Below are 14,078 nucleotides of genomic sequence, written 5' to 3' on the forward strand. Positions count from 1 at the left end.
CTTTTATAAAAAATATGTATATTAATTTTGATTCTAATACTACATTGCCACAAGTGATAGTGTTGAACGATTATTTAGTCGGATTATATTTTCTGATCGTCCTTTTATGATTGGGGATAACAGTATAGAAATGTTATTAATACTGAAATGCAATAAAAAATAATTTAAAAATATTTTAGCATATTTTTTATTTGTGGAAATTTTTTTTGTGGTTATTTGTAAAGTATTATTTTTATTAACGTTTTAAAATCTTTAACAAATGTAATAATTCATAATATACCTTATTACAATCATAAACCATAATATAGCTCATTCTATAAAAATGGAATTGAGACTACAAATTCCCCCAAAACATGAATAATTATATTTTAAAATAATTTAAATATTTGGTTTTAAAAAATATAATTTCTTGGATTCTGATGTAAGGGTTCTTATGGTGCCACCTATATTTTTTAAAAACTTTAAAGTTCCACTTGACACATATCCAATGGAAAGAGATAATGAATGGTAAAAAAAACATTTTAATTTAGAATATTTAAATTTTTTATCTCGGTTATATTTATTCACCGGATTAATATTTACATTTTTTAGAATGAAGAGACACATGTGAAGTCCTAAATTAAGGATTTACATAGAGACTAAGGTACAGAAATAAAACCACCTGACCTTAGGATGTCTGGTATTCGGGGCCACGTAAGAGAAGGGCTAATAACTGAATTAATCACTGCATCCCTTGCTCTCTGCATTGATTATACATACAATTAAGACTATCATTTTAGTATTTACTGATATTTTTCAATTAAGACTATCACTTTGGTATTTACTGATATTTTTCAATTTATGCAAGAATATATAAAAAATTCTAAAGTGGCGTAAAAAGTAGCTAATAGCGTACTATTTTTAAAAGTAGCTAATAGCGCACTACTTTTAAAAGTAGCTAATAGCGCACTACTTTTAAAAGTAGCTTTTAACAACACTGCACTCAGGGGCGTCGCTAGCTTTTTACAAAAGGTCCTAATTTATTTTTAAAAAAAGTTTCTATAATCTTTTAAATTCTATTTATATATAAAATATGGTTTTAGATTTTCTTATGAAAAATTTTAGAAAAATATTTTTACCAATTTTGTCATTAGTTTTAATAACTTTTCCGAATTAAAACGGGACTGATTCTAAAAGAACATTAAATTAAATGGAAAATATGCATATTTTATATACCCAAAAAATTAGCGCATAAATGGATGAATATTGAATATAACCTTTATACTATGTTAAAGTATTGTTTTTATGTATAGGATTATTTAATAATATAATTTATACAACAATAACTTGTTATTAATAGCTTGATTTGAGCCGATTTTTAAAACGGTTAATTCAGTATTTTATCCAGAAAAATATTAAGCAAACCGTAAGACTTTCGTCATAGATGACAAAGGTTCAGTTATCTATTAGCAAAATCTCGAGGTTTACATTTTTCTGGGGATAGCTGTTTTTATAAATCGGCTCAAATCGATTAATACCTAATTATAGATTATATACCATTTTTTCATATAATATATTTTGATTTTTCACCATTTTAATTTTGCTTAAGGCGAAATAAATATTTTATTTAAAATAAGCCTTAAAATTTCGTAAGAAAGCTATTTAAATAAAATGTATTTGTTTTAATGGGCTAATTATATATAAATTGTCTGCTAATCCATTTTTCAAAATTAGCTACTTTAGCACCTAGCTAACGACACCCATGTTTACACTACAAGTTCTGTCGCGGATATAAACTCCCTTACAAATTCATTAGCAACATCCTTTTAGCTGCCCTAAAAAATTTAGTATCCCATTCGCTCTCGAACCAACGGATCCGCCCTATGGCCTATCTCTAAAGAAAGAAAGTTTCTTTAATTAATGGTCTACAGCTGACCTAAGACTGCATTTGCATTGACTTGCAGCGAAGTCTAACCTCTCATTTTCTGCTATCGAAAAGAATAGTTTAAAAAATTAATAAAACGACCTAATAAACACGGTTTTGATACCAATAGTCACTGTGAGGCACTTAATCCCATCAAGGTCCTTGTTAAAAAATAGAATATTTAATAGTAACCTCAATGAGAAATTCTACCTCCGATCTCGAAAATATGCAGGTCTAATTTGTTAAGAAATCACTCTTTTTAGGGAAATATATTTTCTTTTAAAAATAAGTTTTCTGTTTTTTTATAATTGTTTATATATTTCTTGAGTGTTGCAGGTGTTTAAAATGGAAATTAAATAGTGCTTTTGCCCTCTAGAGTTGAAAGTTCAACAGAGCTACGCTAGGTTTTACTCATTTCCATCTAATTACAAAAATTTAATTTGGGTGTAAAAGTAAAGATATGAAGAGCCCTCCACACGTTTGTGGGCAAGCCGCAAGTACCTGTATGCACATTTTGAAAAAAGTTGTTTAAACGTCTATAGGCTTAATGTAAAAAGGAGTGGGGCAAAAAAAAGCCTATACCCAAGAACTGCAGTATAATTTAATTAATTTAAAAGTGGGAGGGTGGATAAATTTTAAGTTTAAGATATCTCTATGTAAGTGTTTAAAAATGGTTTTGAGAAAATTTTTTGAAGAAAATTTTGAAATATACCATGAAAATCCAGAATTTAAAAATATAGTATCCTTTGAAAACTAAAACTTTATAGTAAATTGTCTTAGTAATTGAAATTGACTTGGGATGTGTTTGATAATAATTTTACAATTTGAACGAAGTTTGGACAGCTAGTTTTCATTTTAAATATCTCTCTTTAATGCAAAACAGTTTTTTGATAGATTTCTTACAGTTGTTTAGTTTTATAAATTGTTTCATGTTAATATTTAGTTCCATCACATCTTTTATAGTTTTGTAGTACCATAGTGACTTGTATTTCGTATACTGTTTCTGTGTAAAGCCATGTTTGGCATCGTGTACTAGATTGTGATCAAATTATTATGTGGGCTAGGAACTGAATTCAACGTTTTTTTTAATGTTATGTTAATTGGAGTATGATTTGACTTTTTCCAAAGATTTGGGTTTGAGATACCATTGATTGTCCAGAGGCAATTATTTATGAAGGATTGCAATCTCCTGTTTCTGTTTTATTTATTTCCCACTAATCTCCACCAAAAAATAATAATGGGATTATTGTTGAGTTAAAGATTCTTATTCTGGTGAACACTGATATCTCTTTGGTTTTCCATATTTCCATATATATATAAGGCACCCCTCGCCTTTTGTATTCTAATAATCATTTCTTCTTTGTAACTGCCTTTGTTATCTAACGTTACACTAAAGTACTGTATTTTGTCCACGATTTTAACTAGATTTCCTCCAAATGTAAGATTTTCTAGCGGTAGTGCGTTAGGGGAGGGGAGAATAAAGGTTTTGTTGAAATTTATTGCTAGTCCGACTCTTTGACTCAAAATCTCTAGTAAGTAGAGTAAGTTTATGGTTTCGTCTATACTCTTGGAGATTACGTCTTTGTCATCTGTGTATAATATTATTCTGTTGCAAAACGTATAGTATCATTAGACCCAAAATCTATTAGATCAGCAGCATCCAGTACTTCTTTTATGACTTTGTTCATTGCATCCTTGTTTTAATCCTTTTTTTATTCTGAAGGAAGGGGATATTCTATCATTTATTTTGAAACACGCGACCAATTTTGAATAGTGATTTTTTAGGATGAGAATAATATTGGGTTCAATCCCACATCTGACAGCGTTTCCCATAGTGCATCATGGTTAACATTATCGAAGGCTCTGCTAAAATCTACAAATGTGAAGTAGGCAGGTATTTTATATTTACAACATTTCTGTACTTATTTTGGGGCTAATATTGGCTCCAGTATGTTTTCATCCTGTGCGCGCAAATATATTTGGGGAATAGATGCGGTGAAGATGACATGATTCTATTTTTTAGGAGGGCCATAAAGATCTTTGAGACACAGGATGTTAGGTCTATGGCTCGATAATCTGTAAATTTTAGTGGTCTTTAATTTTAGGGAAGTTGCATAGGAAGGATTTGTAGTGTTTCCACTCTCCCATATTTTGTTGAAGAGGATCAATAACAAGGACGATATTGTCAAAGGTGATATTTTCAGGTATTCTGCTATAATATTATCTAGCCCGGCGCTTTGTTTTTCCGTAGTTTCTTGATTACATTAGATATTTCATTCATGAAAAAACCAGATGGGGGTGGGGCAAGGTTTGTATTTAAGCTTGTTGGTATAGTTGCCAGAGATCTGCAAAGTTAGGCCCGGCCCAAACGGGCTTCTGGCTTAATTTTATTTAAAATAATCGGGTTCGGGCCGGGCCTAATATTTTTTAAAAAAATTCGGGCCGGGTCAGAACTTGGAAATTTTTTAAAATATATCTAAATTTATCAATTTTATATTGAATTTTTTAGGTAAAATAAAAATATTGGATTTTATTTATTGAAACTAAGCGACATAATATGCCTTTTATTTTGAGTTTATAAAAATTAATTTCTATATTTAAATAAATTCGGGCCAAGCCGGGTCGGTAAATTTTTTTTTTAAAAAAATCGGGTTCGGGTAGGGCCGGCAAAACTTTTTCAAAAAAATTTCGGGTTCGGGCCGGGCTTGAAAAATTAGGCCCGATGCAGATCACTAATAGTCTCTACGTGAGTCAAAGACCGTCATGTAATCAAGCCATAGAGCTATTTGTTCATCTTGGTCATTAATCCTAAAACAATAGAGGGGAGTTTCTTAAAACTGCAAGGTTTACAGAAAAATTTTAATTTTCTATAAGCGTCATAAATCCTGCTCTCTTTCATGTCTTTATCAATAAGGCTTTTTTCGCAATGTAAATCCGTCTGTCACTTCGTAGTAATCTTTGAATGTTCTTCCATAAGTCACTATTCAGACCATTCTCCATTTTTAGTTGATTTATTTTTTCCAAAGTTTCACTAGACATTCATTCTTTCCATGATTTACATTAGGAAGACCTCTTTTGAATAATTTCCAGCATTTTTCTATATTTCCGTGCATGGATACATTCAGAGAGTTAGCTCTTGTCTTATTCAATGTTATGTCAAGAAGTATTTTATCTTCCGGCGTTTGTACTTTACTGAGTTTGCGTGTAAAGTTTATTTTCAGAGGATTAGTATTAGATCTCATAGAAGTTGGTCTGCTACTATTATAACCTTTTATATTTTTATGGTGATATTAGCTATGAGCATTTTATGATCTGACAGATTTATATTGGTTGATGCCTTGACATCATCGAACCATCGGTGAATATTGGATATGAAGAAATCGATTTGTGTGTTCTGCCTGAGCTCTCACAAAAGCATAGGTGTTTATTTCGCGGTGATAAAGGAAAGTGTTTTCAATTTTGAAATTTTTGTTTCTGCAAAAATCGAGGAATTTCTTGCTATCTTCACTATTTGGTTGCTGTATAGTGGCGTCTCCAATGACATTGCTGCTGATATAGTCTACTTCTTTACCGATCTTCATGTTTAGATCACCTAAAATTATTATAATATATCTACTTGGTAGGAAGTAAATAATGTTTAACATTATATCAATAAAGCCTGATCTTTCGCTTCTATTAGGTGGGGCATAAAAATATGCAATTATTGTTTTTTTAAAACTAAAAAAATTAAATAATATAAATAAAAAAATATATTATAAGAAATGTCAATCAATTTGGATATTATTTGTAATTTTTTTATAAAAAGCTATTCTGTGTTTTTAATATGATTTTCTATATGTACTGTTTGGAATGATTCATTCTTTTGTTTATATGATTTTTCTTTTGGTATTGATATTTGGAATAAGGAAGAATATAGGAAATAGAAACCATTTTTGTATTATTGAGAATATTGAAAATAAAAGCATTTTTACAATATTAGTTTTAATAATTTTATTTAGCATACATTTTTAAATTCTGCGCACAAATAAAATAAAGACTTACAGTGTTGTGATGATTTAATGAAACATGTTGACGATTAAATAAAACCATCCATATAAAAATATTTTGTTTGCAAAAATAATTAAAATAACACAAGGATGAATAAAAGAATTTTCAATAATGTTTTGTCTATATTTTAATTATTTTTGCAAACAAAATATTTTAGATGGTTTTAATTTAATCGTCAATATGTTTCATTAAATCATCACAACACTGTCTCATTAATTAATTTTTAAAAATATTTTATATTTCTAACATAAAGACAAATTTACAAATAATTTATATCAAATTGCAAAGACATTGAACATTTGAATTATACAAAGCACTTAGATGAAATAAAAAAGGCTCATGATTCAATATATAAAAATGATTTTTGTATTTTGAAGTATAATTTTGTATGAAATATTACTTTTTACATAATTTGGAAAAATACACAAAAACTCAGGAACATGTTCTTCAACAATTAATTTTGTCTTCTTCGTGAAATTTCTTGTGGTCATCAAGAAGCGGTTTGCGCGTTTTACCTCTTTTGACAGCTCTAGGAATAGTTGCATAAGAGATCTATAAAATAAATTAAAAAATACGTTTATGAGATGTCACAAATAACCTGATCATCTGGAATTTGTTTATTACGGGTATTATGAGTAATCAAGGGTTTCATTCTCCTTGTCATGTGAGTTTTGTTGATTTTTTTTCTAGAAGCTAAAATGGAATCCACTTCCTCTTCATATTCATCAAAACTTTTTCTATTGTCAATGTTTCCTCCTTCTATATTTATATTTTAAAATTAAGAAGCTGTGCAAAAATTGTTCACGATTCTAATGAACAATTAATATCTCTGTACAAAATAAATTTTATACACTGAATATTTTAAAAATAATTTCATTTTTTAATGTGGGGCCTTTTAACCCCATTCTAAAGTTTAAAATTCTTGTAAAAAAAAATAAGACTTACCAATTTTTATAACATTTTAAGCAAATATTACTAAAACCAATATATAGCTGTAAAAAATTGTAATGCCAAATTTTCATGGAAAAATTAATAAAACACTTTTATTCATTAGAAAACATATAATAATTGTTAGCATGATTATTTTATATCTTGTATTTTTTGGTTAATGATAGTACTACCTGTATTTTGTTTATTTTTCATTTGGATAGGTATACTGCTAAATTTATTTATAATATATATTTGAAAAATAGTGATTTTTGGAAAGCGTGAGTGGCCTAGTCGGCAGGAGCATCGTTGTCAATCCGTTCTGGGTTCGAATCCTAACAAAGATCGTGTTATTTTCTTAATCCAATTTGGTGGTTCCGTCCTTGGGGTGGGGAGCGGGGTGATATATTGGAGATCGAATTCAGCCACGTGTTTCCGTTAATATATGTTAAGTAATAAGTGGGTCTTATTACATTTAAATAAATTTATCAAAAGAATCTTGTATTCTTTTCATTTCATTGACAAAAGATATATACTTTTTTATATTTTTATTTAAAAAATCACTATTCAATCATATTATTTTTGTTGTATAGATTTAGCCGTATTTATTTCTTTCCCAATATATCTTATATTTTAAAATTAATATTCGTTATTTTATATCTGGCATACCAACTTTATCGTTGTATACAAATTAGATAATTCAATTTTATAATTCTTTTTAATATTTATATTATTGGCAAATATCATCATACTTTTTTATTGTAAATTAGATATTTTAACTAGTTATCTATATCGAGGCTAATTTTTCAAGCCAGGCCCGATTTCGAACGAACTTTTTTATTTGTTCAGAAAAGCCCGACCGACCTAAAATAAAAATCATTTGTCCACCCGACACGGCCCGAATTTATTCAAACATATAAATTATTTTTAAATGTAAAAAAATAGCCTACAAATCAAAAATATTGGTGTCTTGTTTCCTGCAATAATGCTATAATATATTCATTTATTTCACAAATTGAATATCATATTTAAAAATTTAACCTGATCCGATTAGAATTTATTTAAAAAATTTTAGGCCCGAGTCAGCCTGAGCTATAATTATTTTTAAAAAATAGGCCCGACCCAGGTAGAGAGTACATATAAAATCGACATATATTGTATCAGGCAGGGGAAGGGGATATGACGAAAGATCGTCTATGAAATTAAAGGGTGGTAGAGAAGGTAGGTTTTATTAATTTTGATTACATTTTTTTTTACTATTTTGGATTTCGATTTCCTTTTTTCCTTGCTAATTCAGGTGTCTATAAATTTTAAAAATTAATTATAAGGCCTGGCTAAAAATTTTTATTTAAGACCCAACCTAAAATTTTGAGTTCAAAAATAAAATTTGACACATTTTTATGAGGTTAAATTCCAAATTGCTTTGTTCTTATCACAGAAAAATAATTATTTTATTCTGATAAAACAGGAGAAAGCATCATTTTCTATAATATATATTAATTAATATTAAAGATAATTTAGATTGTCTATTTTTTTGGCATATTTATATGCAGAATAATTTTTTTATCTTGCTTGGAAGGAACAACCTAAGTTAAAGTCTTTATGAGACTTCAATTGAATATTTTTATGAGTAAATTGTTATTAAACTTATAGAAAAATTTTGTTGTAGGTGTTCCAAATAGAACTTATCAAATATGTGTTGAATTGAAATTTGAACATGTAAAGGTCTGCAAATGGCAAATATTTTAAGCTCGGCCAGGTCAAATTTTTACCCGTCCGGCTCCAATTTTTTACTACGATTGGTTGACCCAATTTTTTTAAATGTAAGGCACCTGAAATATATATAGTTGGACATTAAAATAAAAAACTATTGAACAGGATTTCCCATCTAAAAAAAGGAAAGTCTCAATAAAAAAAAGAAAAGGGTCAATCAAGAAGGAAAAGGTCCGATCATTATAAACAAAAAGAAACCCTACCTATTAACAAAATCTTGGCAATGCCTATGCTTAGCACCCTTCTTTCCATTTGCAAATTTAGACTGAACCGGAAACAGGATACGAAAATTTTGTTTATTTTAAAAATTAGCCTTTTAGCAATACTTAATATTATAAAAATCTTGTTATTATATTAATTAAGCAATAATATAATAATAAACTAGTTTCCGTTAATACTTTATTATACTTAGATTGTACTTTAAACTTTACAGAGGATCAATAAAATTCGTTATAACATTTTTTTAGCTTTCACTATTTTAAATTCTGGCAATTAAGGAAAAAAATTCTGAGGGAAATTAGATTCGGATCTCAATTATATGGTACAATATTGTTTTGTAAATAATTTAAATAAGTATTTTAATTTTGAATTTAAGAAACTTTTATATCGTTGATATGTTATTAATCTTCCAGGTACTAATAGTCGTCTTATTTTTATGATTGTAATTATATTTTCTTATTTTCAATATTTTTAATTTTAAAAAGCTATGTCTTGGTAGGCAATTAAAAATTAGCATATTCGCACATTTAATTTTAGCAAACTTTGAAAACAATATAAAAAGGCATGAGTGGTCTTAGCAAATATTCTCGTATTAAAAATAGCATTTTTTTGCCAAAGTTCATTTTCGTAAATTCGTGGGATAGGTTCTAAATCGCTAAAAGTTGGAAATAAAATTAATATTGGATGCTATGGTGTAAGCTTGTATTTAAGTTGATTTATCAGAAAAAAAGTGGAAATATTATCATTGCTCCCAATTTGATTACCAATTTGGGAATTTGGATGATATTTCCTCCATTTTTTGCGATTTCTTTAAAATTCTCAACTTAATTATATGTGTTTACTCCCCTAGCATCTATTAATATTAATTTCAAATTTACTTAAAAATTTTCTAGGAGATAAGGGAGATTCCCAATTTTTGGCGATTTAGAACGGGAACCAAATTAATCATTTTAAGCAGCAATTTTAATTTGAAAAAATTATATGATGGGTAAATAAATGTTATAACATCTATTTAATATTGAAAACTTTATTGAAGATATAAGGCATTTCAAAATATATGGAATATAAGTAGTGATAAGCATAAAAATAAATTTAGAAGGGAAAAAAAGTTTCAAGAAATAGCTATAAAGAATATTTCAGGTTAGGTTATATTAACAATTAGTATTAGAGGCTAAATTAAAATATAAAAGCTTACACATATGTTAGGGAAGAAAAAAGAGAACTTCAGGCTCTGGATTTAAAAGAAAGTAGATTCATTTTTAAGCACTTTCAATGTAGATTTAAGTCATAGTGAGGATGCATCCATTGAAGAAAAGGGAATAAAAATTTTATATTAATATAAATTTTATTTTAATAAAAATTTACAGACCAGATGTAGATAAATATTGTCAGAAATTGAATATGGAAATGCAGTAAAATTAATTGCATAATATAAATTTGTCATTTCAATAATTCAGAATTTATTACCATCTAATTCTAATTATCAATGTTTTAAGTGATAGTGCAAGGAAATAGAATGTTAACATTTAATAAAATAACATTTTATTTTAGGTTAATCCCACTATTCAAATTCCTAATCAAAGAAAACAAAATAAAACCTATAATGCAAAAAATTTAGAATTAGAACAGGAGAAATTGAAAATGATTAAGAAAAATATACTAGAAAAGGAGGACGAAATAATAAATTTTATTAAAAGCTTTTAAAAAAGATTTCTCTTCAATGTATAATTTATAGAAACGAAATATTATAAAAAATATTATATGAATTATTGAAAATTCTAATGTTTTATTATAATTTCAAAATATTGATCAATCAATATAAATACATTATAATATTAGTGCAAATATTTATATAACATCCATCATTAATAAAATAATTCATATATTTTATTCTAATTTCTTTATTAGAATTAGTAACAATAATTCTACTTCTGTTTTATTGAAGATGGTAAATTGAAATATTCCAAAATTTTATTGGTATCCCTTCAAATATAATATCGTGTATAACAATAATTGTTATTGAATTTTCCTTATTAGTTTCTTCAAATTTTTAAAAAAATCTATTTTACTATTTGTTCATAATAAAAACTAGATTAGTAAGATATTTTAAAAAATGAAATGTGTTTAAATTAAAAATACATATTATAACGGGAAAAATAGAGTACACATCGCATGAATAAAAAAACGCATGCTCGCGCCTTTTTAATTGCATGTGAAGTTAGTTATATATATATTTAAATATATTTTAATTTTCAGTTATATATAATTTAAAATATGTTTTAATTTTCATTTTAATATATAAATTAAAATATGCTAATAAAATGAACATTATATAGTAATAAATATATAATTATTTGGGATTTCAGTAGTAGATTGTATGTTAGTCAATATAATTTAGAGGTGGGAGGGGGCAAATCTTTAACGCTGAGTCCAGTAACTGAATATATTGACTAGGTATAATTGTAGTAACCAAGAGGGGTGGGTCCAAAAATTTCCTGTTCTTGTAAATAAATATTTCAAATTTAAAATACGTTAAGTAATTAAATTAATAAAATAGAATTTTTATAAAATTTTGATGATTTCTAAACTTTATTTAAATTTATCAATTCCTTAAGCCTCTCCACCATTAATGTAAAAAACAATGGCGGCGCGCCGAACAACGATAAATTTTTGTGGTGATGTGGTTATGGCAAAAATTTCCTGGAGGTAGGGGGGGGAGGTCTAAATATATGTCACCATCAAAGTTATTGTGGCATCCCGGTAGAGTGACATTTTTCAGCTGCACTTAATTTAAAAAAATGCAACCAACATTTTAAGAAAAAATAAATATTTCATAGTTATAAAAATGATATTAAACATTTTAAATATAAAAAAGATAACAATTTCTCTTTTTTCTTTTTTGATCATTGAGCCTTTTCTTTTTCAACTGAGTCTTTTCCTTTTTGATCGGATTTTTCCCAAGCCCTTGGTACTCTCTCTATTTTGATTGAACCTTTTCCTTTTTTGATCAGATTTTTTCCTTTTCTGATTGAGACTCTTCCTAAATGAATGGGAAAGAAGTAATTGAAGGGTCCATTATGACTCTTGATTCTGAATATCCTGCTAGAGTAAGTGCAGCAATGATAGTATAATTCATTCTTCATTTATTGTACATTTTTATTAGCCTTTTTAAAAAGGGAAAGAGAATTTTTAAAGAATAATAAAAAAATGAGAAGAAAAAAATTAAAAAAATCGAGAAAAATAAAAATGAGCTAAAGAGATCGTAAAAAGTTAGAATAAAATATAAAGGGAAATTAAAAATTAAAATAAGCAAAAATTTAAGAAAAATCATATTACAGGTTTATCACAAAAAAATTATTTTTAAATATATATATATAAAAAATAACGATTTAACTTTTATGAATGGAAATTTTCCTTTTTTGATTGATACTTTTCCTTTTTGATAGGATATTTTCCTTCTTTGATAAACATTTTCCCTTTTTTGATGGAATCTTTTCCTAAGCCTTTAGTACCTTTTTTTGATTAAACCTTTTCCTTTTCTCCTAAGACTTTTCATTTTTTGATCGAACCTTTTCCTAAACCTTTCGTACTTTTCCTTTTTTGATAGGACCTTTGTGTTTTTTTTTACACTTTTCTGTATAAGAAACCCTGTAAATTTTTTGTTAGAACTTTTTGCTGGATTAAAGGGGGTTCTGTTCGGTTCCTAAATCTTTTAAGAGCAGGTTCTGGAGATTTAATTCGGTTCATAGGCCTACGATTCTGTACAGATATAATCTTTATTTATAGAGGTTAGAAACTAAATTTAAAATTATTTAATATTTTAAATGAATCAAAGTTATTCTTAAGTTAGTAAAAATTTATAACACTTTTTATTATAATAATCATCAATGTATTCAAATTTATGGTAGAAAATTAATTACCCTCTTCTAAAATCGTGTTATCTGGCTTGGAAAATCGCGCTGATCGGTCATTTAAAGTAATGACCCCGTTAAATCTATCGTCGATGTACTCGTTTTCATCAGCCATATCATCATCCATCATGGATTCATTTAAAAAATACAAATTATTTTTAACAGAACCATGCCCATTATCTTGGTTATAATATTGTAGTGGGTAATGTGGCGATATGTCATTTAGACTTTGACTTTTTTTCAATTGATTCATTAAGGTATATTGCCCCTAAGTAAAATTAAAATGTATATAATCATATAACTATTGTTGTAAGAGATCAGCAAAGATTTTTTTTAATTTAAAGTAAACCTATGTAATGTATTTATTTAAAATTTTATACTATACAAAAAAGTATCAATTCGAATTATTTGTTAATGACCAAAAAAAGGTAAAATTCCCCCAATCCGATATTAAAAATATTTCCTAAAAATAAATCAGATCCTTTAATTAAAATACTGCTTAATGTTATTATTTTATTCTTAGCTATTCATTTATTTTAAAAATATAATCAGATTCCCTTACATCTTCCTATATAAAATAATTATTCTAAAGCGTTTTTCTATTTTAATTTGAAAGGTCCTCTTCTTTAGAAGGTAAATAATTTTAGAATTCATTATATATAACATTAATCTCAATCTTACTATAAACAATGTATAATCGAATTAAATTGGAAGGTGTATTTTATTATATGGATGATGTGCTGATAACAGGGGTGACACCAGAGCAGCATAATCAGTGTCTTGAGGAAGTTAAGAGAATTCGTGATAAAGGCTTAAGAGCCAGCAAAGAAAAAAGTGTTCTTGGTTAAACCGAAATTGTATATATTAAATATGAATCAGCTAAAGAGTAAAGCTGTGAGGTGCAGTCCTTTTTGAGCATCGTAAATTATTATCATCATTCTGTGGAGAATTTTGAAAAGTGGCATCTCCATTATATGATTTATTAAAGAAATTTGTTCATTTTGAGTGGAAAATTGAAAAAGTGCTTTCGAAATATTGAAGAAAAAAATTAGTGAAGAACCGATTTAGTGTGTTTTAATAACGATTTAGAAATAATCTAGGCCGTAGATGCATCTAATAAAGGTGTCGGATGCGGGTTATTATTTTTTATTGAGAGTTTTATATAAAGTTTAAACTAGATATTATGTTATTGAACAGGAAGCGTTAACGGTTATTTTTGGTTTAATCAAATGTCGTAAATACTTATAAAAAAATTGTAATGATCATAATCCATTAATTCATTATTCAAAAAGGATAAT

The 14,078-nt window shown here is 27.2% G+C and overlaps 1 protein-coding gene across 1 annotated transcript in view; it reads right to left on the minus strand.

Annotated features, from left to right (window-relative positions):
• Positions 1–6,129: 6,129 nt before the first annotated feature.
• Positions 6,130–14,078, minus strand: part of LOC135925080 (receptor expression-enhancing protein 1-like) — a 51,069-nt gene continuing 43,120 nt past the window's right edge. Inside the window, exons 6-8 of the mRNA XM_065460243.1 lie at positions 12,790–13,048; positions 6,549–6,709; positions 6,130–6,502 (exon numbers count right to left, since the gene is read on the minus strand). Coding sequence (XP_065316315.1) covers positions 6,398–6,502; positions 6,549–6,709; positions 12,790–13,048 — 525 coding nt within the window. The 3' untranslated portion in view covers positions 6,130–6,397. The remainder of the gene's footprint in view (positions 6,503–6,548; positions 6,710–12,789; positions 13,049–14,078) is intronic.

The sequence above is a fragment of the Gordionus sp. m RMFG-2023 genome, chromosome 2, assembly GCF_954871325.1.
Source record: "Gordionus sp. m RMFG-2023 chromosome 2, tfGorSpeb1-WG-v2, whole genome shotgun sequence".
Classification (NCBI taxonomy): Eukaryota; Metazoa; Nematomorpha; class Gordioida; order Chordodea; family Parachordodidae; genus Gordionus; species Gordionus sp. m RMFG-2023.